The sequence below is a fragment of the Pantherophis guttatus genome, chromosome 1 (genome assembly GCF_059756535.1).
Source record: "Pantherophis guttatus breed Tessera chromosome 1, ASM5975653v1, whole genome shotgun sequence".
Taxonomy (NCBI): domain Eukaryota; kingdom Metazoa; phylum Chordata; class Lepidosauria; order Squamata; family Colubridae; genus Pantherophis; species Pantherophis guttatus.
In genome coordinates, this window is record NC_142063.1 from 9,475,674 (window position 1) to 9,501,828 (window position 26,155).

At 47.6% G+C, this 26,155-nt stretch overlaps 1 protein-coding gene across 2 annotated transcripts; it reads left to right on the forward strand.

The window, feature by feature from the left end:
* Positions 1 to 15,574: 15,574 nt before the first annotated feature.
* On the forward strand, positions 15,575 to 23,371 carry LRG1 (leucine rich alpha-2-glycoprotein 1). Of its 2 annotated transcripts, none has more exons than XM_087893620.1 (2): positions 15,575 to 15,684; positions 20,691 to 23,371. In XM_087893620.1, exon 2 carries the CDS (start codon positions 20,692 to 20,694, stop codon positions 21,688 to 21,690), a length of 999 nt encoding a protein of 332 aa, XP_087749746.1. In that variant the 5' UTR covers positions 15,575 to 15,684; position 20,691; the 3' UTR covers positions 21,691 to 23,371. The 2 variants fall into 2 exon arrangements, with proteins under 2 accessions (XP_087749746.1, XP_087749747.1); XM_087893621.1 differs by lacking the exon at positions 15,575 to 15,684 and adding an exon at positions 17,865 to 17,942.
* The last annotated feature ends 2,784 nt before the right edge of the window (positions 23,372 to 26,155 follow it).

The window sequence follows — 26,155 nt, forward strand, 5'->3', positions numbered from 1 at the left end:
CCTGAGGACACAGACAAACCTCCAAGTGGCCTCAACGACTCTCTGAAAGGATGCAAATGACCAGCTGTCTGCAAGGAGTATCAATCCTTCCGTTTCCCACTATCCAGTCAGAGCTGAAGAAGCTTCTTGGATGAGAAGTGAAACATCTTCAAAGAAAAAAAACCAGAAAGTCCAGTTGCCTCTTGGGAAAAAAAAAACCAACGCTGGGACAACCACGATCGGGATAACTGAGAATCTCCATAGACCAAAAGGTAATAGGCAAAATCTGGCGTTTTGGTCGCAATCCGGCGATCGGAGCCGCGTGAAATCCCTCCAAATGCAGAAACACAGCATTTTTGAGGTACGGCCAGGGGTGGGTTGCTGGGGGTTCGTAGGGGTTCGGGAGAACCTCTAGCTAATCCCACTCCTGGCTGGCCCCGCCCACCCTGCCCTGCCCCTCCCAAGAGTCCCCACGTGGCCTGTTTTGGATGCAGGTAAGTGCAAATAAAAGGTAAGAATAACGTGGGTGGGGGGGGGTAGGGTGGGGGGGGAGAACCGGTTCGGTGACGTCATATTGTCACCGCTACCGGCTCAGCCAAACCGGACCGAACCGGGAGGAACCCACCACTGGGCCTACCGGAATTTCAGGAAGCCTGGAAACAGGCCAATTTATGGCTTCCAGAGGGCCTCCAAAGCCCGCAGAGGCCATTTTTGCCCTCCCGGAGGCTCAAAGAAAGCCTCCAGAGCCTGGAGAGGGCATAAACGCCCTCCCACCCTACCATGGTGCAGGAGGCTGACTAGGCCACACCCACCATGGCCACATCCACCCAGCAACCAGGCAGAAAACCCCTTGCTAAAATTTTTGAAGCCCACCCGTGGGTACGAGCCAGCCCACCCACTGCCTCCCTGACCTCATCCATCTCATGGAAAAAATGCGGAAGGATGCAGCACCCGGGACAGATTGCATTGCGTTTCCCGCGAGCAGCGTCTGCAGTCGGACGCAGAGCTATTAATAAGGGGTTCGCGTGCACACACTTGTTTAACCAGCTGTCCAACAGCACACGGTTGTGGATTCTCATTGCGTCGTCCCGCCCGAAGCCTTTCCGATGAATGAATCTGACATTGGAAGCCTCTCTGATGTACTGCGAGAAGATTCGGCCTTTTTTTTATTTATTTTATTTTTTAAATTTTTATACCGCCCCTTCTCCCGAAGGACTCGGGGCGGTGAACAGCCAAGATTAAAAAACAAACAATATAAACATTAAAATACATTTAAAACAAAATTAAATCCCTAATGGCTTTCCCAATTTAAAACCCCTTACCCATAAAATTCACCAATAAAAATTTTAAGCCAGCCCGGCTTGCCGAAATAGAAACGTTTTCAGAGCCCGGCGAAAGGTTCGGAGGTCCGGGAATCAGTCGTATCCCTGGGGGTAGCTCATTCCAGAGGGCGGGTGCCCCCCCAAAGAAGGCTCTTCCCCGGGGGGTCACCAGTCGACATTGCCTGACCGACGGCACCCTGAGGAAGCCCTCTCTGTGGTAGCGGATTGGCCGGTGGGAGGTTATGGGTGGCAGAAGGTGGTCTCGTAAATAACCGGGCCCTAAGCCATGGAGCGCTTTGAAGATGAGAACCAATACCTTGAAGCGCACCCGGAAGACCACTGGAAGCCAATGCAGCTCGCGCAGGAGAGGTGTTACATGGGAGCGCCATGTCGCCCCCATAACTACCCGCGCGGCCGCATTCTGCACCAGTTGGAGCCTCCGGGTGCTCCTCAAGGGGAGCCCCACGTAGAGAGCATTGCAGTAGTCCAGGTGGGAAGTGACGAGGGCCTTGCACCAAAGCTCACAGCTAAAGGTAATGCTCAGTTTTTTTGAGGGGGCGGGTTTAATACAGGTAGTCCTCGACTTACAACCAGATGCTAAGCGACCGTTTGAACTTACAACGCCCCCCCCCCTCAAGATACAGGTACCGTGTTTCCCCGAAAATAAGACTCTGTCTTATTTTTTTTTTGAATCCCGAAATAAGCGCTTGGCCTTATTTTCGGGGAGGTCTTATTATTTTGGGGCGTGTGAAGCAAGATGGGGCTCCTCTTGCCGTCTTACCTGATTTCCAGTTCTGTGTTTAAATATTTTTGGGGAGGAAGTTTATTTTAGCGCATGCGCTCAAAAGCCCGATTGGGCTTATTATCAGGGGATGTCTTATTTTCGGGGAAACAGGGTAGTCCTCGACTTACAACCGTTCGTTTAGTGACCGTTCAAAGGGACAACAGCACTTTAAAAAGTGACTCAGGGTGGTTTTCGCCCTTACGACCGCTGCAGCGCTCCCGGGGTCTCGTGATCAAAAATTTGGATGCTCGGCAATTGACTCATATTTACGACGCTTGCAATGTCCCCGGGGGGAGGGGGTCACGTGATCTCTTTTTGGGACCTTCTGACAAGCAAAGTCCATGGGGAAGCCAGATTCGCTTAACAACCATGTGACTCACTTAACAACTGCGGCAAGAAAGGAGGTACAATGGAACAAAATTCACTTATGAAATGTTCCACTTAGAAACAGAAAGCTTGGGCTCAATTGCGGTCGTAAGTCTGAGGACTACCTGTACAGGACTTAAGACTGGATGCTTAATGACCGTTTGAAGTTACAACGGACAAGACCTCAGGTAGTCCTCGACTTACAACCGTTCATTTAGTGACCATTTGACGTTACAAAGGCACCGAAAAAGGGGACATATAGCCATTTTTCACACTTACGACCATCGCAGCATCCCCACGGTAACATGATCAAAATTCAAATGCTTGGCAACTGACTCATGTTTACGACAGTCGCAGTGACCCGGGGGTCACGCGATCCTCTTTTGCGACCTTCCGACAAGCAAAGTCCATGGGGAAGCCAGATTCACTTAACGACCAAGTTCCTAACTTAACGACCGCACAGATTCCCTTAATCCCTGTGATGGCGAACTTATGGCACACGTGCCACAGGTGGCATGCAGAGCCTTCTCTGCGAGCACGCCAGCCATCGCCCCAGCCCAGCTCCACCGCGCATGCACAGGCAGTGGGGCCTTCCCCGATCTCCGCACATTCCCCCCCCCGTGCCCCCTACCTTTCTACTCCATTTCTACCGCCCGCAACAACCTGGAAGCCCAAAACGGGGCACGGGGGACTGGGACACATGCGCAGCAGGGGCCGCATGCACAGGGGATGCACGCACATGTGTGGGGGGGTTGTTGTGGCCTGTACACGGCCTGTGCGACTGGTGGCTGATTCCGACAGCGAGGAGGCTGTTGTGGTGCTACGCCAGCAGCCTGTGCAGCTGGCACTTGAGTCAGACAATGAGGAGGCTGGAGAAGATGTGGTGCCAGAGGCGGGGATTCAGCCAGGGCCTTCAGAACCTCCAGAAGCTCCCATAAGTGAAGAGGATGAAGAGGAGGAGCCTCTTCTCGATGCACGGGCGCGTAGAGCTGCCAAAAGACAGGAGTGGCTCCTCAGGAGAAGGTCTCATCGAGAGTAAGGCTTGGGGCTAATTGGCCACTCCCTTAGCCTATTTAAGGAGGAACGCTGACTGAAGCAATTTGCAGGGAACAACTTCGTTCACTCTCCTTCGTGCCTTGATCTTAGTTCTCTGCAAATTGCTTCTGGGCTTTCTGTGAACCATAGTAAGATTACGATTATTTATTCTTTGGATTCTTGTAGGCTGTTAAGAAAGTTAATTGTTTGGAAAAAAACCTTATTTAATTTAGTAAACTAAGGTTTGTACAGACTTTGTGTGTGCTGCGTTCTTTGGGGTCCGTAGCTGGGGCAGAACAGGGTGGGGTGCATGGATGGTGGGGTGCTTGCATTGCATTTGGGGGCTTCGGGCACGCACCCGTGCATTTGCGTGCCCACACGCTTTGGGCACTCGGCACCAAAAAAATTAACCATCACTGCCATAACCGCTGAGGCCTAGGAAATTCGTAAAACGGGGCAAAATTTCACTTAGCGACGGTCTCGCTTAGCCACGGAAGGTTTGCCCTCACTCCTGATCGTAAATTGAGGATTACCTGTAATTGGATGGAAGGAAAAAACAAAGAGCTCTCGCAAATCCGTCTGTGAAAAAACCCGGTTGTCTTTAACGATGACGCGACTCGTGTTGGAACCCATGAAGATGTGAAGACACAAACACACAGAGACTCACACACACACAATGCGACGGGAGCCCTCACAACAGCTGACAAAGCCCTTGCGTTCCGCAGATGTCCTGCTGTTTGGAAGAAATCATCGTTTTGGCTTCAGCCGTAGCTTGGCAGCGTTCGCTGGTCATCGTGTGCCAATAAAGCTGATAGGATTTAATAGAAGGGAAATTGACTGTGTCGGAAGCAAATGTGCCTATTTGGGGTGACGCCCCCCCCCTTTTCTCCTTCGATGTGCCTGGGCCTGGTTCCCACTGACCACGATTGCAAAGCAAACATAGCCACCATTCGGGGGAATGGAGGCTAAAACATACAAAGAACGATTGCAGGAATTGGGTATGTCTAATTTAATGAAAAGAAGGAGCAGGAGTAACATGATAGTAGAGTTTTACGGTAATATTTGAAGGGCTGCCCCAAAGGAGAGGGGAGGTCAACTTATTCTCCAAAGCACCTGAGGGCAAGATAAGAAGCAACAGGTAGTAACTAATCAAGGAGAGAAGCAACCTGGAATTAAGAAGAAATGTCCTAACAGTGAAGACCATTAACCAGTGGAACAGCTTGCCACCAGAAGTTGTGGGTGCTCCAACACTGGAAGTTTTTAAGAAGAGGTTGGACAGTCTGGAATGTATAGGGCAGTGATGGCTAACCTTTTTGCCATTGCGTGCCAAAAGCGGGGGAAGCATGGGCTGTGTGTGTATGCGTGTGCCCACACCCATAATTCTATGCCTCCCACGCATGTGCCTGTGAACCCCCGTGCTCCCCCCACTTTTGGCACACGGTGGGCACAGTAGGCCCATTTTTTGCTCTCCCCAGGCTCCAGAGCCTCTTTAGGAGCCTGGGGAGGGCGAAAACGGCCTTCCCCACCCCCAAGAGGCCCTCTGGAGGCCGGAAATGACCCGTTTGCCAACTTCCGGTCCCACCGGAGCTGAGCTCGCGAGCCCACTGATATGGTTCCATGTGCCACCTGTGGCACGCGTGCCATAGGTTCGCCATCACAGGTATAGGGTCTTCAGCCTGAGTAGGGGATTGGACTAGAAGATCTCCAAGGTTCCTTCCAACTCTGTTATTATTCTGATAAAGGTAGTCCTTGACTTACAATGATTTGTTTATCAACCGTTCGAAGTTATAACAACACTGGAAAAACAGCACGTTCGGCAACGGGTTCATCCTTATGACCGTTGTTGTGTTCTGAGATCACATCACCCCCTTTTCCCAAACTTCTGATGAGCAAAATCAACGGGGAAGCCAGATTCACTGAACGACCGCAGGACCAACTCACCAACTGCAGTGATCCGCTTAACAATGTTGGCGAGAAAGGTCGTAAAACAGGGCAAAACTCACTTGGCAAATGTCTCACTTAAGAACAAAAAGGTCGGGCTCCACCGTGGTCGTATGTCGAGGGCTGCCGAGATAGGGTTTTCCTGCTTGAGCCAGGGAGCTGTTCTAGAGCAGTGGTATCAAACTCAAGCCTCACGGGCTGGATCTGGCCCCCGTTAAATCTCGCCTGAGGGGCCACCCTGGAAATGGCGAAGGACCGGCCCTTGGTGTTGTCAAGTTTCCGAAAGATGCCCTAATTAATTCATGAGCCATGATCCAAACTTCAAAGGAAATATAGTCATTTATTAGGAGCAACATTCCGGCAATACTCGGATGTAGTTAGGACTGACCCTACGTAGATTTACGTTCCCCTATGACCCTGTCTCTGCCCTCCTCTCTGGCCATGTCATAAATCACATTCTCCAATTAACCACTTTGGCTGGCTGTGAAACCTAAAACCCTCCTTCTGACTGCGGTCAGAAAGAATGTATGGAATTCACTTCAGTTCTCCCTCCCTCCTGCTCATGGCAACTTGAAAGCTTTGCAAGTTGACAGGTGTCTTGTCTTGGCCCAGGGCAAGCGCGCACTAATCTACAACCTGGTGGCAACCATTTACGTTGGCAGAGTGCTGGAGAAGGCTGTTGCAGCCGAAAAGGAAGGGAGGAAGGGAGAAAGGAAGGGAGGAAGGAAGGAAGGAAATAAAGATGGAAGGAAGGAAGGAAAGAATGAAATAAAGATGGAAGGGAGGGAGGGAGGAGGGAGGGAGGGAGGGAGGGAGGGAGGAAGGAAGGAAGGAAGGAAGGAAGGAAGGAAGGAAGGAAGGAAATAAAAATGGAAGGAAGGGAGGAAGGAAGGAAGGAAATAAAGATGGAGGGAAGGAAGGAAGGAAGGAAAGAATGAAATAAAGATGGAAGGAAGGAAGGGAAGGGAGGGAGGGGGAAGGAAGGAAGGAAGGAAGAGGGGAAGGAAATAAAGATGGAAGGAAGGAAGGAAAGAAGAAAGGAAAGAAAGATGGAAGGAAGGAAAGAATGAAAGAAAGAATGAAATAAAGATGGAAGGAAGGAAGGAGGGAGGGAGTTAAGGAAGGAAGAAAGGAAGGTTATAATGAGAAGGAGGGAGGGCCTGAGGGAAGTCCTGCCTTAGACTTGGCCACCAGCAGCCTTGCTGCCCTTTGGTCATCCCCTTGTCTTCTCCTGACCTCTCCTGGTGGCCTCCCATCCTACCACTGAAGGTGGTTTGCTTACAAAGCCGGGTCTCCTCGCGTGGAGAGGGAGTGGCCCACATCCTTCGCCCTGCCGCACAGCAACCTGGCCAAGGAAAAGGAGCACAGCAGCAGCAGCCTCAAGGAGGAAATAAGCGCAGCTGGACCCCCTCTCGGGGGAAGTGGGGCTGGGCTGTGGGGTCCCGGATGTGCCCTGGCAGCTTGAGGGCCGGGATGGGTGCTTGCCCTCCGCTGCCTAGGGCTCTGGACAGCCTGCGCCACCATCCAGGGGTCCTTTGCGTGGCCTGAGAGGGACAGCAATGGATCCTCTCAGCCTCACCCAGGCCCCCACGAGTGCCCCCGACACGAGTGGCGTCAAGCTTGTCTCTGCGTTTTTGTATTTACCAGCTGAGCTCTTATTTTTGGACTTTCAGACTTACCGTAGCTTGCCAAGTTCTTATCTTTAAGCTAACTGCGCATGTCCACATTCCTTCACTTTCTTCTAATTTTCTTTAGTTCTCCGGCCAAGAACAGGTGGCCGGGAAAGCTTTGCCAAGATGTAACTAATTAGATCAGTGAGATGTTTTATTTTCTTTATAACAAATAAATGAGTTTTTCTTAGAAAACATATCTTTGGGTTTATTTTCTTAATGTATATGTCAAGTTTCGTTGCTATCTTAAATAAACTTCATTCTCAAACGCAAGGTCTCTAATGAATCTTTTTTTTTATTTAAGAATAGGAGAACGACATCCCTGAACTCTGGGTGCAGCCAAGACTGGCACTTCCTTCCAAACCCCTCCCTTTCCGTTCTTCAACCCCAATGTCTCATTGGCCATCGTGCAGATCCATCTCTTCGTCCCAAGCACTTTCTTTTCACAGGAATTTCCCCCCTCCCTCTGTCACCCAGGTAACACTATCTACTGAAGAGCAGGGAACTAGGTAAAAGTTCATCTCAGCATTAAAGCAAAGCTTCTCCCTCTTTCATTCATTCATGTCAGCGCTGAAGGAGATCAGTATTTGGAACGCTGACATCATACTTCAAGGGACGGTCACGATCCACTTCTCTAAATCAAGGTGCAATTACCCAAAAGCAGAATGGGATTAATTGCCACCCTGACAAAGCTGGCCGTTCCCATCCCGGCCACGCCCGCCCGGTGCCCCGAGGTCAAACACAACCCTGATGTGACCTTCAATGAAACCAAGTTTGATAAACCTGGTCTAGAGCACTGGTGGACCACTAGTGGTCTATGAGAAAATGTTGGTGGTCCTGGGAATCCTGAAAATTGAATATGCAAAAAAGAAAAAGTACTTAATTATACATATTGTATATTGTAACGCTCTCTACATGGGGCTCCCCTTGGGGTGCACCCAGAGGCTCCAACTGGTACAGAATGGGGCCGCGCGGGGGATTATGGGAGCGACGGGGCGCTCCCATGTGACTCCTCTCCTGCGCGAGCTACATTGGCTTCCGGTGGACTTCCGGGTGCGCTTCAAGGTGTTGGTTACCACTTTAAAGCGCTCCATGGCTTAGGGCCGGGTTACTTACGGGACCGCCTTCTGCCACCAATTGTCTCCCACCGGCCAGTTCGCTCCCACAGAGAGGGCCTCCTCAGGGTGCCGTCGGCCAGACGATGTCGGCCGGCGACCCCCAGGAGGAGAGCCTTCTCTGTGGTGGCACCTACCCTTTGGAACAATCTACCCCCAGAGATACGAGTGATCTCCGACCTCCGGACTTTTCGTCGGGCCCTAAAAACTTATTTTTTTCAGTTAGCCGGTCTGTCTTGATTTTATGGTTGGTTTTAAAATTTGATACAGATTTTAAATTGATAAGTTTTAAATTACGGGCCAAATCTATTTAATTATTTTAAATCTATTTTTAACTGTAACTTTATGTATATGTTTTTATTTTGGCTGTTCACCGCCCTGAGTCCGAAAGGAGAAGGGCGGTATAGAAGTTTGAATAATAAATAAATAAATAAATAAATAAATAAATAAATAAATAAATAAATAAATAAATAAATAAATAATATAATGACAGCCGCTAGAATTTCCTTTGCCCAGTATTGGAAAGAAAAACAAATACCACCTCAAGAACATGTTATCCGGAAAATGCTGGAGTGCGCCGAAATGAACAAATTGACCTTAGAAATTAATGACAGAGAAGATTCGGGATTTTATAGCGTGTGGGACATGTGGTACGAATGGATGGAGAAAAGAAATAAAGAAGGAAATAGAGCATAGAGGTTAAGTATGAATTAATCAACAAAGACTATAGAGAAATGAACAGTATGACATGTATTTTTAGAGATTAGAGCACTATTATCCTTAATTGTCTTAAAATTAAACTTAACTTTAAGAAACAAAATCAAATAAAAGACAAGTAAAAAAGTATGTATATATATATAGGTATGTATGTATTTGCACCACGGAACCGAAAATGTTTTGAGTGTATTACTATGTGTTATAATTTTTTTTTTTTATTTGATTTATATGCCGCCCTTCTCCGGAGACTCAGGGCGGCTTACAATGTGCTCAGCAATAGCCTTCATCCTTTTGTATATTTATACAAAGTCAGCTTATTGCCCCCACAATCTGGGGCCTCAATTTACCTACCTTAGAAAGGATGGAAGGCTGAGTCAACCTTGAGCCTTGGCGAGATTCGAACCTGCAGTAATTGCAGGCAGCTGGTCTTAATAACCAGCTTAATAACAGGGTGCCTTAGACCACTGTACTACCAAGGTCAGTGGTCTGTACAGTACAGGTTTTGTACAGTACAAAAATCAAATAAAAAAAAGAGAGAGAGAGAAAATGTTGGTGGTCTGCGGAAAAATTATATTGCACTAAATACTATTTATCTTTTTAAAAAAACATATTAGTGGTCCACGGGATTTAAAATTATGAATTTAGTGGTCCTTCAGGTCCGAAAGGTTGGTGACCTCTTGTCTAGAGGACCTCTAAGGTCCCTTCCCGCTCTGTTATTTTTGTTCTACGCCCTGTGTGGATGCCCCGTGCTGGCTAAGGTCAGGAGAGGCTGGCACGGCCTTTCTGGGCAAGCCAGGTCCTTGGGCATCTTCCCATGTGCCCCATCAAAGTCAAGGAATCGGGGACCGAAACGCCCCTCCGCCTCCTTCGCAGGCGTGAAATGGATTTTCTCCTCGCTGGCCGAGACTGAATTTTCCTTTCTGGGTGGGTGGGAGGCAAAAGGGGAGGGGGCTCAGCTTCCAATCCCGGGTTTCCAGAGAGCTCTCTGGAGAAAGGAAGGAGAGTTGTCGGCCTGCAATAAATCTTCGGCCCGATGGCTCCCTCGGAGCCTGCAAAGAGAGAAGCAATATTGTCTGCCCGGCAAGATGCTGGGTAGCGGCGCCTGGCTGGGCGGGGAAGGGAGGGAGGGAGGGGAAATGGGGGGGGTAGAGAGGAGAAGGTGGGGGGGGTGACAGGTGAAGAGGAGCCTGAGTCCCTCTTGGAGAATGTGGGAGGGGGGGACAGCTCAGCAGGTAGAAAGGAGATCTGGTCTGGGGGTCTTTGAGGGTGGCGTCAGAGGGAGGTTGGGCCTGGTCTCCCTTCAGATCAGCTGGCAAGTCTTTTTCCTTTTATCACCCCTTCTTTTTCTAGCCACTGATCATCTTTTTGCCCTTCCTTCCTTCCTTCCTTCCTTCCTTCCTTCCTTCCAGCTCTCTTATCCCGCATCTCTTCTTCCTTCCTTCCTTCCTTTATCCATTCCTTCCTTCCTTTGTCTATCTCTCTTCCTCTCCCTTTTCTATCCATCATTTTTCTCCTTCCTTCCTTCCCTTCCTTCCTATCTCTCTTATCCATCTCTCCTTCCCTATTTCCTTCCTTCATCCATTCCTTTCTCCCTTTCTCTATCTCCCTCTCCCTTACTTTTCTATCTATCATTCTTCTCCTCCCTCCCTCCCTCTGTACCTCTCTCTTATCCCTTATTTCTTCTTCCTTCATCCATCTCTTTTTCCTTCCTTTATCTATCCATCCATTCCTTCCTTTCTCTCTCTTCCCCTATCACTTCCTTTTCTATCCATCACTCTTCTCCTTCCTTCCTTCCTTTCTCTATCTCTCTTTTCCTCTCCCTTTTTGATCCATCATTTTTCTCCTTCCTTCCTTTTCCTTCCTTCCTATTTCTCTTATCCATCTCTCCTTCCCTCTTTCCTCCCTTCATCCTTTCCTTTCTCCCCTTCTCTCTCTCTGTCTTCCATTCCCTTCCTTTCCTATTCATCATTCTTCCCCTTCCTTCCTTCCTTCCTTTCCCTCCCTTCCTTCTCCCACTTTTTCCTTCTTTCCTCCCTCCCTCCCTCTCCTCCCTCCCTGAAATACAACCATCTTTTCTTCTTCTTTTCCCTTCCCTTCCCCTCCCTCCCCGCCAAAGCCCCCTCCAGCATCTCCTTTTGGCACCCCTCTCTGCCGTGCACACTCGCACACCCACCAAAGCCTCAGGGGCGCAAGCAGCCGGCTTCACCAGAGCCGAGGTTGCTGGGCAGAGGGCAACAAGCAGGGCCGTTTGCCAGCTCCTTCCACCGCCTCCCGCAAAATGGGGGACAGGAGGCAGCAAGCCACAAGCTTCCAGCTGCTCTCCATTTTTATTATTTTCTCATTGACAAGTTTTATGTCCTGCCACTTCCTGGGCGGTAGTTGAGACAGCTGAGAAGGAGACGGAGAATGCAAATTCAGACTCACAGCACAACTCGCTTCGGCCGTCTGCACAATTCCACCTCAAACACTCAGCAAATCACTGGGTTTCCACCACCACCACCCCATTTTTCAAAGGCCAGGACAGTCAGTGAGGGTCAATTTAGGTGGGAAAGGGGTCAAATAAAATAACACTGGCTGCCACAACCACGTCAAGAAAGTCCCCAGGCCAGAGGTGGGATTCAGCCGGTTCGAACAATGTTAATTTTAATCTGGTTCGCCGAACCGGTTGTTCCAAGGACTGGCTCACCCCCGCCCACCCTGACCTGCCCTGTTGCTCCCAGGAGTCTCCACGCGGCCCATTTTGGATGCCAGATAAGTGCAGAGTGCACGCAGAGGCTCTGGGAGGGTTAAAAACGGGCCTACCGGAAGTCCAAAAACAGGCCTGTTTCCGGCCTCCGGAAGTCGGGGGAGGCCGTTTTCACTTTCCCAGAGGCTCCAGGAAAGCCTCCGGAGCCTGGGGAGGGCAAAAACACTCTCCCCACACCATTTTGCAAGAGGCCGAGTAGGTCACGCCCCCATGGCCATGCCTATACCCAGCAACTGGGCAGCGAACCAGTTGCTGAAATTTTTCAATCAGAATTCCCCAGCCAGCATGCGTGGACTTCAAGTCCCAGAATTCCCCAGCCAGCATGAGTGGACTTCAACTCCCAGAATTCCCCAGCCAGCATGTGTGGACAACTCCCAGAATTCCCCAGCCAGCATGTGTGGACTTCAACTCCCAGAATTCCCTAGCCAGTATGCGTGGACTTCAACTCCCAGAATTCCCCAGCCAGCATAACTGGACTTCAGTTTCCAGAATTCCTGAGCCAGAACGCATGGACTTCAAGTCCCAGAATTCCACAGCCAGCATGCGTGGACTTCAAGTCCCAGAATTCCCCAGCCAGCATGCGTGGACTTCAAGTCCCAGAATTCCCCAGCCAGCATGCGTGGACTTCAACTCCCAGAATTCCCCAGCCATCATGAGCAGACTTCAATTCCCACAATACCTCAGTCAGCATGGACAGCTGTCAAATTCCCACAGCTGCCTGGGGCCTTCTGGGACTTGAAGTCCACCAATCTTCAAGCACCCAAGGTTGAGAAACACTCTTTCATAAGGTACCAAGGTGTGTCAGACTACCCTGGCATTTTTCACCCGTGCACATCCCCGACAAAACCCATCACCCCCAGTTGTCAATCAAGACCACTGAACCATGGGGGGAAAGTGAAGAAAAATGCACCTTAAAACTCAAAATGTCTGTATTTGGCAATTTTACTCTGCAAAAGGTCGGAATCTATTGCTCCGAGATGTAATGTAGTTTCTTTCCTGTTTTATGCAAAGCTTAGACTGATGAGCCCCCTAGTGGATGCAACTTCTTTTGAGGACTTGGCAACAGCACCCCCTGGTGGCCAACTCTGGATAAAATCAGATCCTTCTCTAAGAACGAAGCAGGGGACAGATTTCAAAGTTCTTTATTTGATTTCATTTCAAATACAGGTAGTCCTCGACTTTAGCCTTTCGTTCAGTGACCAAAGTTACAAAGGCACTGGAAAAAGTGGCCCTTTTTCACACTTACGACCATGGCAGCGTCCCCAAACTTCGGACGCTTGGCAACCGAATGACATTTATGACAGTTGCAGCGTCCCAGGGTCACGTGATCCCCTTTTGTGACCTGATGAGCAAAGTCAATGGGGGGGGGGAATCTGGATTCACTTAACAATTGTGCCACCTAGGGAGCCGAGGTGCCACCTAGGGAGGCAAGGTGGCGCAGTGGTTAGAGTGCAGTACTGCAGCTACTTCAGCTGACTGCTAGTTCAGCAGATCAGCAGATCAAATCTCACCGGCTCAAGGTTGACTCAGCCTTCCATCCTTCCGAGGTGGGTAAAATGAGGACCCAGATTGTTGGGGGGCAATATGCTCTTTAGTATACTGTCTTTGGTGTAAGCCGCCCAGAGTCCTCGGAGAGTGGGTGGCATAGAAATATGAATAATAACATAAATTACGCACAAGACTGTGCCTTGCGCACAGTCACTCACACTCTCGTCACTTCCCGTCTGGACTATTGTAACACTCTCTACATGGGGCTCCCCTTGAGGAGCACCCGGAGGCTCCAAGTGGTCCAGAATGTGGCCGCGCAAGTAAAAATGGGGGCGACCCGTCGCTCCCATGTAACACCTCTCTTGCGCGAGATACACTGGCTCCCGGTGGTCTTCCGGGTGCGCTTCAAGGTGTTGGTTACCACCTTTAAAGCGCTCCATGGCTTAGGACCTGGCTATCTACAAGACCGCATTCTGCCACCGATAACCTCCCACCGACCGGTACTCTCACACAGAGAGGGCCTCCTCAGGGTGCCGTCAGCCAAACGGCGACCCCCAGGGGGGAGAGCCTTCTCTGTGGGGGCCCCTGCCCTCTGGAATGAATTGCCCCCAGACATACGAAGGATCCCCGACCTCCGCACCTTCCATCGTGCAGTGAAGACCCTGTTATTCCAGCAAGCCGCTCTGATGGGATAAAAGGTTTTAATTTGGTTTTAATGGGGTTTTAAAATTGGTTTTAAATGAGAATTTTAAATTCGGCCTCTGATTTAATTATTTTAATCTGCTTTTAAATTCTATTTTGTACACTGTTTTATTATGGCTGTTCACCAGTCCTTCGGGAGAAGGGCTGTATATAAATAAAATAAAATAAAATAAAATAAAATAAAATAAAATAAAATAAGATAAGATAAGATAAGATAAGATAAGATAAGATAAATAAATGAATTGAATGAATTCACTTAACAACTGCATGATTCACTTAACAACTGCATGATTCACTTAACACTGCATGAATTCACTTAACAACTGCACGATTCACTTAACTGCACAATTCACTTAACAACTGCATGATTCACTTAACTGCATGAATTCACTTAACAACTGCATGAATTCACTTAACAACTGCACAATTCACTTAACAACTGCATGAATTCACTTAACAACTGCATGTTTCACTTAACAACTGCATGAATTCACTTAACAACTGCAGGAATTCACTTATCAACTGTATTGATTCCCTTAGCAACTTGCAGGGATTTGTTTAACAAGGTGATCAAATCAGGCCTCATGACTCATGTAGCAACCACCTTGCTTAGCAACAACGGAAACTCTGTTCCCAATTGTGGTCGTACGTTGAGGACTACCTGTACACAGTTATACAAAGAATCCACTCATGAATCTTTTTTTGGGGGGGGGAATGAAAAATTATGCATCTCATTAAATTCCCCTGCCTAAGCCAGGGGTTGGACTAGAAGACTTCCAAGGTCCCTTCCAACTCAGTTCTTCTATTTATTTATTTATTTTATTTATTTATTAATTTTATTTCTATACCGCCCTTCTCCTGAAGGACTCAGGACGGTGTACAGCCTGATTAAAAGCACAAAGACAGACAAAATTTAAAAATAATTAAAATTATTAAATGATAGGCTCAATTATAAAACCCCCAAATTTAAAATCCCATATTTAAAAACCAATTAAAATCTTTACATTGATAGCCCAGCCTGGCGGAACAACAAGGTTTTGCGGGCACAGCGAAATACACGGAGGTCGGAGATCTTGCGTATGTCCGGGGGCAGTTCATTCCACAGGGCTGGGGCTCCCACAGAGAAGGCCCTCCCCCTGGGTGTCGCCAGCCGACATAACTTGGCCGATGGCACCCTGAGGAGACCCTCTCTGTGGGAGCGGACTGGCCGCTGGGAGGCTACTGGTGGCAGAAGACGGTCTCGGAGGTACCCGGGTCCTATGCCATGGAGCGCTTTAAAGGTGGTAACCAACACCTTGAATCGCACCCAGAAGACCACTGGGAGCCAGTGCAGCTCGCGCAGGAGGGGTGTCACTTGGGCACAACGAGTTGCACCCATAACCACCCGCGCGGCCGCATTCTGGACCAGTTGGAGCCATATTCTATTCTAAATACTGTTTTTGTTTGTTTGTTTGTTTCAGGGAGATGTGGAAACCTGGCAAAAACTCCAGCCTTGTTTTTTTTCCCCTTTTCCAAATAGACATAAGGGAAATTTCTCCACTCAGAATTCAGGCAAATGTTCATTTTGGGGAGGGGGGAGGCATTTGATTTTCAACATCTGGGTGGCCTTTGAACCGAGGCTGAGCTCCACGCAGAAGTTTAACCAAATTTGTTTCTCAATATTATGTAATCAAGGGGAACTCTTTTTTTCTATATTCTTTCCGGGAAGGTTTTTGAGAACAGAACCTTCCTCCTTTTGGTATATATTGCAAGAGACTTCCTGCTGGACGCAGCGTTCCAGAGTCTGGCAGAGAGGAGAGAGAGTTGGAGAGAGTTCCAGGTAAGTCCTGGAAGCCATGGTACACTTCGGGATTTATTTTTTAAAAAAAAGAAAATTGCACAACCTGAGTTTGGGTGCCTTTGGAAAGAAAGGGAAAATGGCAAAGGGGAGGGTGGGAATCGTAGCCAGGGGGGTTGAATCCTGTCTCCCAAAGGCAGGTTTGATTCTGATTCTGCAAAATGTCTAGTCCTTAAGATTCCCTAATGAAGAAACCTAGGGAGGGAGAGAGGGAGGGAGAGGGAGAGGGAGAGAGAGAGATCATGATTGTCCCAAAGGTGATTTTTTTCAGGAGGCAGTTGGACTTTCTTATATATTTTTTTTCTTTAAAACCTTTTCATTTCTTCTTCAAGAAGCTTCTCCGGTTCAGTTCTGAAGAAATTTCTTGGATGAGAAGTGAACTCTATGTGTTTCCCTTTGGCTGTTCACCGCCCTGAGTCCTTTGGGAGAAGGGCGGTATATACATTTAAATAAATAAAATAAATAAATGTTTTCAAAAATAAAAACCAAGAAAGTCCAGTTGCCTTTTGGAAAAGGATCTTTGAGAGAGAGAGAGAGAGAGAGAGAGAAAGGGAGAGAGAAAGACACAGAAAAGAGAAAAGAAAGAAAGGGAAGGGAAGGGAGGAAAGGGAAGGAAAAAAGGAAAGGAAAGGAAAGGAAAGGTGGAAGGAAGGATAGAAGGAAGGAAGGAAGGGAAGGAAGGAAGGAAGGAAGGAAGGAAGGAAGGAAGGAAGGAAGGAAGGAAGGAAGGAGGAAGAAAAGAAATAAATTTGGGAATAAGGAAGGAAGGAAGGAAAAAGAAAGAGAGAGGAAGGAAGGAAAGAAGGAAGGAATGAAAGAAATAGAGAAAGAATAAATAAATAAAGGGAGGGAGGGAGGGAGGAAGGGAGGAAGGAGTGGGAGGGAGGAGGAAAGGAAAGAAAGAAAGAAGAGAAAGAAGGGAAAGAAAGAGGAAGGGAGGGAGGGAGAAAGAGAGAGAGAGAGAGAGAGGGAGGGAGGGAGAAGGGAAGGAGTTAGATAACACTTCCCCAGCCGCAACCTAATCTGACCTTCTTCCATTATGTACCCCTCATCAAGTTTGTAGATAACCTTAAAGTCATCTTAGCTAGCGGTTCTCCCGAACTCCTGTGAACCCTCAACATCCCACCCCTGGTCTAGTCTCTTCTTTAAAACCTCCAGTGATGAAGCTCCTACAACTTCTGGTGGCAAGCTGTTCCACCGGTTAATCATTCTCACTGTCAGGAAGTTTCTCCTCAATTCCAGGTTGCTTCTCTCCTTGATGAGATTCCATCCATTGTTTCTTGTCCTGCCTTCAGGTGCTTTGGAGAATAGCTTGACCCCCCCCCCCTCTTCTTTGGGGCAGCCCCTCAAATACTGGAATATTACTATTTATTTTATTATTATTATTAAATTTCTATACCGCCCTTCTCCTGAAGGACTCACGGCGGTGAACAGCCAGAAGATAAAACACAGGAAATACAAAATCTAAAATAAATTAAAACAAATTAAATAATTTAGGCTGAATTTTAAAATACCCCATAATTAAACAGATTAAAAATTTATGTTTAAAATTTAAATTTAAAAGAGGAGATGATTTAGGCCACTATCATGTGTGCCCCCCCCCCCACAAGTCCTTCTTTTCTCTAGACTGCCCAAACCCGAATCCTGCAACCGTTCTTCATATGTTTTAGTCTCCAGGCCTTTAATCATCTTTGTTGCTCTTCTCTGCACTTTTTCCTTTTGTTCATGAGATGCTTTTTTTCAGGGTCATGTGGAAATGGGAGCAACCTGAAGCCCAGGTGTTGTTTTTTTTTTCACCTGTTTTAGGCCAGAGGCCTTCAAACTTGGCAGCTTGAAGACTTGGGGACTTCTGGGAGTTGAAGTCCCCAAGTCTTCAAGCTGCCAAGTTTGAAGGCCTCTGTAATTTAGGTACTGTCCCAAGAGAGATGAGGAAATTGTTTCTCCTCCCCTCAAAAAATCCAGAGAAATGTTCTTTTTGGGAAATCACTTCAGGTAAAGAGAATGTCAACATTTGTCTTTGCCTTTGAACAAAGGTTGAGCTGTGTACAGTTTTTTTCCCCCCTCACTGTGATGCAATCGGGAAATCTTTGTTAAAGTAAGAAAAACTTGCATGATTGACAGCGCATCCCTCCCTCCCTCCCTCCCTTTACTGTCCACAGAAGTACAGCCTGTCTCTTCGGAGATGCTTTCTCCACCCAAGTTCCTCCTTTGGACTCGGAGTGCTCTCACCAAACTGATGGGTAGGGCAAGGCACTTCCTGCTGTCTCTCTTTCAAAGCTGCATTTTCACAACCCACGAAACGAAAAACTGGCCCTTTTCATCCAGAAGTTTGTTTGTTTGTTTGTTTTTTAATTTGATTTATATGCCACCCTTCTCCGGAGACTCAGGGCGGCTTACAATGCGTTAAGCAATAGCCTTCATCCTTTTGTATATTTATACCAAGTCAGCTTATTGCCCCCACAATCTGGGTCCTCAATTTACCTACCTTAGAAAGGATGGAAGGCTGAGTCAACCTTGAGCCTGGTGAGATTCGAACTTACAGTAATTGCAGACAGCTGGTGTTAATCACAATGCTATCATTCTGCTGAGCCACCAGGCTCAAATGTTTAACCAAGTTAAACATTTATTTTTATTCTTATTTTTAATTGAGAGCCTTGATAGTACAGTGGTTTAGTGCACCCTGTTATTAACACAGCTGCCTGCAATTTCTGCTGGTTCGAATCTCTCCAAGGCTCAAGGTTGACTCAGCCTTCCATCCTTTCTAAGGTAGGTGAAATGAGGACCCAGTTTGTGGGGGCAATAAGCTGACTTTGTATAAAATGTACAAAAGAATGAAGGCTATTGCTTAACGCATTGTAAGCCGCCCTGAGTCTCCGGAGAAGGGTGGCATATAAATCAAATTAAAAATATATATATATATTTCATCAAGCATGCGTTTTATGACAGATACAAGTGTAAACATAATTATAAATATGTCACTGCGTTTTTTTTATTTACCAGCTGAGCTCTCATTTCTGGACTATCAGACTTTCCGTAGCTTGCCAAGAATCCTTATCAATAAGCTAAACTGCGCATGTCCTCCACCCACATTCCTTCTTCTCCCTCTTTTCTTTCTTCTTTTGCCAAGAAGTCCGACCACAGAGAGGTGGCCGGCACGAACTCTATCAAAAATGTAACTATTAGATTAGTAAGATGTTTTATTTTCTTTATAACAAATAAATGAGTTTTCTTAGAAGATATATCTTCGGGTTTTGTTTTCTTAAAAGTATGCTGGCAAGGAAAGGTCTCGATCCGCCCCTCTTAATCAAGGTGCGATTATCCCAAAGGCAGAATGGGATTAATCAGCACCCTGACAAAATACATGAAATGGATACGGATAAATGGGGATAGTAGGAGAGGGATGGTAGCAGTGGTGGGTTGCTCCTGGTTTGCACCGGTTCGCAAGAACCGGTAGTAAAAATTTGTAGTAGTTCCGAGAACCGGTAATAACATTGGCTGGCCACGCCCCCGAATCAGTCCCCGGCCCGGTCACGGCTCACTTACCCACCCACCTCATCAGAGACTTTTTTTAAAAAAAACTTTTAAAAGCATTTTTTCTACAACCTCTTCAACCAAAAAAATGCTTTTAAAAGTTAAAAAAAAAGCGCCTCTGATGATCGTGCGGCTCAGCTGGGATCATCAGAGGCTTTTAAAAGCATTGTTTTTTGCAACCTCTTAAAGTTGTAGAAAAAATGCTTTTAAAAGTAAAAAAAAAAAGCCTCTGATGATCGCGCGGCTCAGCTGGGATCGTCAGAGGCTTTTAAAAGCCTTTTTTCTACAACCTCTTCAGCTGAAGAGGTTGTAGAAAAAATGGTTTTAAAAATTAAAAAAAAATTAACCCCCCCCCCCAACGCCACGCCACACCCACAGAACCGGTAGTAACAAATTTTACATTTCACCACTGACTAGGAGTGACATGATAGCAGCATTCCAGTATTTGAGGGGCTGTCACAGAGAAGAGGGGGGGGGTCAATTTATTCTCCAAAGCACCTGAGGGCAGGACAAGAAACAATGGATGGAAACTAATCAAGGAGAGAAGCAACCTGGAATTAAGGAGAAACCTCCTAACTGTGAGGACAATGAATCAGTGCAACTACTTGCCTTCAGAAATTGTGAGTGCTCCATCACGGGAGGCTTTGAAAAAGAGATTGGACAGCCATTTATCTTCTGCTTAAGCACGGGGTTGGACTAGAAGACCTCCAAGGTCCCTTCCCACTCTATTATTTTGATTTTCTTCTAGGGAATCTTATGGACAACTACTTCGTTTTACTTCTCTTTTCTCCCTTCTCCCCTTTTCCACATTATGCTTAATTTGTTATTATGCTTAATAATAACTCCATTATTCTACGTATGCATTCTATGTATTATAAATGCAATTGCATGTGGCCATCAGAACTTTGGACTCATGTCGTAAGTACCTTTTGGGGTGGTCTGTCATGCTTCCAAATGTTTGCTAAGCAGCCAGTCGTTAAGCGAGGACTACGTGTAATCTGTCTTCAATGACGTAATGGAGGTAGTTGTCAGCATTCCAAGTAATGCACCCCATTGAAAGTACAACTCCAAGGCAGGTAGATTCCTGAAAGAACAGTTTATTGGGTACATCATTTTGGCACGGCTGGTGAAAACCGACTCTGAAAGTTTCCGCGGTTTTCACCTGATTAAAAAATGAAAGTTTTCCCCTTCCCCCAAGTCATCAGTCACATTGCCCAATAGAGGTGCTGGCCGGTTGCTTGGTTACTTCGCTCCTCCTCTCCCAGCCACCTGTTGGAATGACCTTGGTTCCCAAAAGAAATTTTTTTTGTTTTGACTGCAAAACCCCAGCTAACTATTCCCGCTCTCTGTCCCTTCTTCTGCCTTGTGGCAACCCTGAAACCACAAAGATGGCCTCAGCCAGGTAGATAAATCAATATGTTTGTCTAACTTATCTTCCTCTCCCGGCTTCTCCACAGGATGAAGTCTTCGGTTCCATCTCTTCTGATCGTCTCCCTTGTGATGTCCCTCAACAGCTATACCCAACAGGTTCTTTACTGCCCACCTGATCCTGCTCCAGAAAATATCACGGAGTTTGTCTGCAACTCCCCATCTCTCCATGAATTTCCCACCGGTTTCCCTGTACGAGCCAAAATAATCTCCGTTGAGTTCACCCAGGTCTCCAGCCTTGGCGTGGAAGCCCTCCAAGGTCTTCCAAACCTCCAAGAACTTCATCTGTCCAACAACAGGCTGAAGACCCTTCTGAGTGGCCTCTTCCGTAACCTCCCAGAATTGCACACCCTGGATCTGTCCACCAACCTCCTGGAAGATCTACCTCCAGAGATCTTCACCAGCGCAACGAACCTGACGCTTTTATCCATCAGTGAAAACCGATTGGCTGAACTGCGCCTATCCTGGTTCGAAACCCTGAAGGAGCTAAGGATCCTGAGCCTTGACAACAATCAGCTGAAGGAGGTCCCAATTTCTTGTTTCGATAAGCTGGAGAAGTTGACTTTTCTAGATCTCTCCTCCAACCGCCTCCATCGCCTCTCTCCAGACATGTTCAGCGGCCTAGACAATTTGGAGAGGCTGAGCCTGGAAAACAACCCAATCCGATGTATTGCTCCGAGATCCTTCCATTGGAGACCCAAGCTGAGCATCCTCTCCCTGAAGAACTGCAGCCTGACCGACATCATAATTGGAGTCTTTCAGCCATTGGACCATCTGGTGCTGCTAGATCTCTCCGACAACGAGCTCACCATGCTGGATCCTCCGGTCACCATCCCGTCTGCAAATCTCAGCCTCGATCTTACAGGAAACCCCTGGGCGTGTGACTGCCGCATGGACAAACTTCTAACCTGGGTCAAGGAACACAAAATCCATTTATATTCCAAGCAGGAAATTGTCTGTGCTTTCCCCAAGAGTTTCAAGGGTGAAGTGGCAACCTCGCTTCATAGATCCCAAATTTGTCCCTGCTAAACCTTCAAACTGGATCCTTTCCCCACCCGATTCCTAAACAGCAGGATTTCCCAGTTTGGAGGCCATTTCCAGTTGAATGGACCTCAACTCCCAGGATTCTCAGCAATGGCCATGCTGCCTGGGGAATTCTGGGAGTTGAAGTCCACATAGCTGGATTTAAAGGAGAGGAGCCAGAACATGATTGGGGTGGTGGGGGGGAATAGGGAAATAGGAGCCTGGAGCCTGGTGGTGCAGTGGACTAAACTACTGTTACAGTAGTATTTAGCTGCCAGCTGCCTGCAATTACTGCGAGTTCAAATCTCACCAGGCTCAAGGTTGACTCAGCCTTCCATCCTCCCGAGGTAGGTAAAATGAGGACCTGGTTTGTGGGGGCAATAAGCTGACTTTGTATAAAAAAGAACACCGTTTAGGGGGGCCCCGAAAGCCCTACTAAGCAGGTATATACAAAAAGTATGAAGGCTATTGCTTAAAAGCATTGTAAGCCGCCCTGAGTCTCCGGAGAAGGGCGGCATATAAATCAAACTAATAAATAAATTTTAGGGAGAAAAAGCTGCTCAGAAAGAGATGCTCAAAAAACCCGACAGTATAGGTCAGTGACGGCTAACCTTTTTGCCGTTGCGTGCCAAAAGCGGGGGGGTGCAGGGGGTTGAGTGTGCGCGTGGCCACCCCCATAATTCAATGTGCCCCGCCCCCGTGCATGGATGCACGACACACACACACCCGCGCTCCCACCGCTTTTGGCCCATGATGGCACGGTGGGCCCAGTAGGCCTGTTTTTTTGCCCTCCCCAGGACCCAGAGGCTTTCTAGGAGCCTGGGGAGGGCCAAAATAGCCTTCCCCACCCTCCTTGGAGGCCAAGACGACCCGTTTCCCGATTTCCGGTGGGCCCGAAAGGCCCGAAAATTGCAAGCTGCCCAGTCTCTTCTTAAAAACCTCCAGTGATGAAACAACTACAACCTCTGGAGGCAAGCTATTCCACTAATTAATTATCCTCACTGTTAGGAAGTTTCTCCTTAGTTCCAGGTTGCTTCTCTCCTTGTTTAGTTTCCATCCGTTCTTTCTTGTCCTGCCTTCAAGTGCTTTGACCTCCCCTCCTCTTTGTTGCAGCCTCTCAAATACTGGAAGAGTACTATCATGCCACCCCTAGTGCTTCTCAGAGCTGTCTTTTTCACTGTTACTATTATTATTAGCGTCGGGCGCTGTTACATTAGCCACGTGACTGCACTGCTATTGAAGAATAGTACTTTGCCTGCAAATCTGCTAGCTCTGTTATGGTACATGCTCACGCACTTCCCAAGATGCACCACAGGAGAGCGAGCTAGCTTTGCAACAGAAAAAAAAAAAAAACCCAAGCAGCCCTTCCAAGGCCTTCCCTCCCTCCACTGGAACCACTTCAGAAATAGGCATCACAACCAGGAAGGTTCAAAGCCAGCAGAAATCTGACTGCCTGCACAGAGCACCAACTCATCTCCCCATTGAAGTGGTACCTATTTGTCTACTCACACAGAACATGCTTTTGAGCTGCTAGGTAGGCAGAAGCTGAGACAAGTATGGGAGCTCACCCCACCATGCAGCGCTAGGGCTCGAACCACTGGAGCAAAGACCATCTCCAGTGTCATTAAGCTACTGAGCCAAAGTGCTTCTCTGTTTTGCTGTTGAATAAACTCTATTTCCGCTTCAAGCAATTGTCCTGTGCTCTTTGAAACCCTGCTCAGAATGAGCCAGAATTTTCTTCTAATGATTTGGCAACCACGTAGGGACACCAAGTCTAATCTGAATGATACCGTGTTTCCCCGAAAAGAGCCAACCATAAATAAGCCCTAGCATGATTTTTCAGGATGCTCGTAATATAAGCCCTATCCCAAAAATAAGCCCCGGTTAAGACTGTCAGCTAGACGGATGCATTTACTGTAGTACCATGTTTTCCCCAAAATAAGACCTAACCGGAAAATAAACCCTACTGTGTCTTTTGAAGCAGAACTTCATGTAAGACCCAGTCTTATTTTCGGGGAAACATGGTAGATCTGGTCTGGGCAATTTCACTCAGTCAGCATCAAACCATTTGTCTGGAGGGTGCTGCTTTGGACTCTGCCTGTTTCAACACAGGTAATAAAGGAAGTTTTGGGTTGAGCCAGACTCTCCCCATCGTACTCTCTGTAAGTGCCTCACAAACGCTTTTGTAAATGAATCTTGCTCTCTTCCACGCAATGTACAAGACCTTCACCCAAGGAGATAGGATCCCACAGAAGTTAGGTTTTACAGAACACAACTCTGGTCGAGTAAAACCGGGCGTCAACTTTGAAACGGATCAAGCCTGCAGCATCCGTTTTCCGTTTCCCAAGTCGCCACACAGTTTGGGGAGGAGGGGAGAGCAATGGAATGTAGCCTAGTCAAAACAGAGTGCTATCTCATGAGAACCAAGGTCATCCCAACTGGTGGTTACCAGAGGCTGGATCCGGTTCCCAAGGAGACGCTAGGACATCTAATTGGACAATGTGACCTGTGACACTAAGGGAGGGGGGATGTCTAAGATTTAATTAGACATTAGACATAAAGAGCCTTGGTGGCACAGCAGATTAAAGTGCTGTTAACTAGCACCAGCTGCCTGCAATTACTGCGAGTTCAAATCTCACCAGGCTCAAGGTTGACTCAGCCTTCCAGCCTTCCAAGGTAGGTAAAATGAGGACCCGGATTGTGGGGGCAATGAGCTGACTTTGTATAAAAAAGAACACCACTTAGGGGCCCCCGAAAGCCCTACTAAAACAGGCATCTACAAAAGTATGAAGGCTATTGCTTAACGCATTGTAAGCCGCCCTGAGTCTCTGGAGAAGGGCGGCATATAAATTGAACCAATAAATAAATAAATATATAAATAAATAAATAAATAATTGGGATGCTGAAATGGGCATGTGAAAAGCAGTTATAAGTTACTTTTATCAGTGACGTTGTAACTTTGAACGGTCACTAAATGAACTGTTGTAACTCAAGGACTATCTATAAAAGCTTATTTAGCACCAGAGGTCCTACGCAAATAGACATAACCCTTTGTTGTTCAGTCACTAAGTCATGTCTGAGTCTCTGCGATCTCGTGGGCCTCAGAATGCCAGATCCCTTTGTCCTTCATTTTTTCCCGAAACTTGCCAAAATCCATGTTCGTTGGGTCAATGACACTAACCATCTAACCATCTCGTCTCCTCTGCTGTGCCTTTCTGTTTCTGGCTGCATTCAAAACTCGAGGCGTACCTTATGCAGCTATTCAAGGAACCCATCCATTAATCATTTTTTGGAGGAAAAAGAAATTGAAAACTCATCCATTTTCAGAATCAGACTAGAATAGAACTGGAAGGGACCTTGGAGGCCTTCTAGTCCATCCCCCTGCTCCAGCAGGACACCGTATACCAGGGGTGTCAAACTCGATTTCATTGGGGGCCGCATTAGGGTTGGGTTTTACCTCAGTGTGGGCATGGCCAGGTGCTGTGGCCCGTACGCGGCCTGTGCAGCTAATAGCTGATTCCGACAGCAAGGAGGATGGTGTGGTGCTGTGCCAGCAGCCTGTGAAGCTGGCACTCGAGTCGGACAGTGAGGAGGCTGGAGAAGATGTGGTGCCAGAGGCGGGGATTCAGCCAGGGCCTTCAGAACCTCCAAAAGCTCCTTTAAGTGAAGAGGACGAAGAGGAGGAGCCTCTTCTCGATGCACGGGCACGCAGAGCTGCCAAAAGGCAGGAGTGGTTCCTCAGGAGGAGTTCTCCTCGAGAGTAAGGCTTGGGGCTAATTGGCCACTCCCTTAGCCTATTTAAGGAGGAACACCGACTGAAGCAATTTGTAGGGAACAACTTTAGTTCATTCTCCTTCACGTCTGGATTCTCTGCAAATTGCTTCTGGGCTTTCTGCCAACCATAGTAAAATTATTATTATTCTTTGAATTGTTGGCGGCTGTTAATGCAATTAATTAACCGCCTTTGTTTGAAAAAAGACTGGTTTATTCAGTAAGTTAAGGTTTGAATGGACTTTGTGTGTGCTGCGTTCTTTGGGGTCCGTAGCTGGGGTGGGCATGGGCGTAGCCAGCTCGACCTCCTGCAGCCCGCGCGTGGCCCTCCTGGGCTGTTTTCAGCTATGACAGCCTCCTGCAGCCCTCTGCCAGCAAACACAAAGGTCCACACGTGGCCCTCCCGAGCTCCGTTTTCACTGGCAGAGGCACCACAAGCCGGTCCTTTGCTATTTCCAGGGCGGCTCCGCGGGCCAGTTCTAAGCACCCCGCGGGCTGGATCCAGCCCATGACACACTTGCCCTATACCATTTCAGACAGATGGCTGTCCAGTCCAGGGGTGGGCTTCATAAATTTTAGCAAGGGGTTCTCTGCCCGGTTGCTAGGTGGGCGTGGCCATGGTGGGTGTGGCCTAATCAGCCTCTTGTACTAATGTAGGTAATGCGGGTCCAGCTAGATGATCACTGAAGAGCCTTCTTTA

What these genes read in the sequence shown, in the direction of transcription:
- LRG1 (XM_087893620.1), top strand. Translation starts at nt 20,692, where the DNA reads ATGAAGTCTTCGGTTCCATCTCTTCTGATCGTCTCCCTTGTGATGTCC.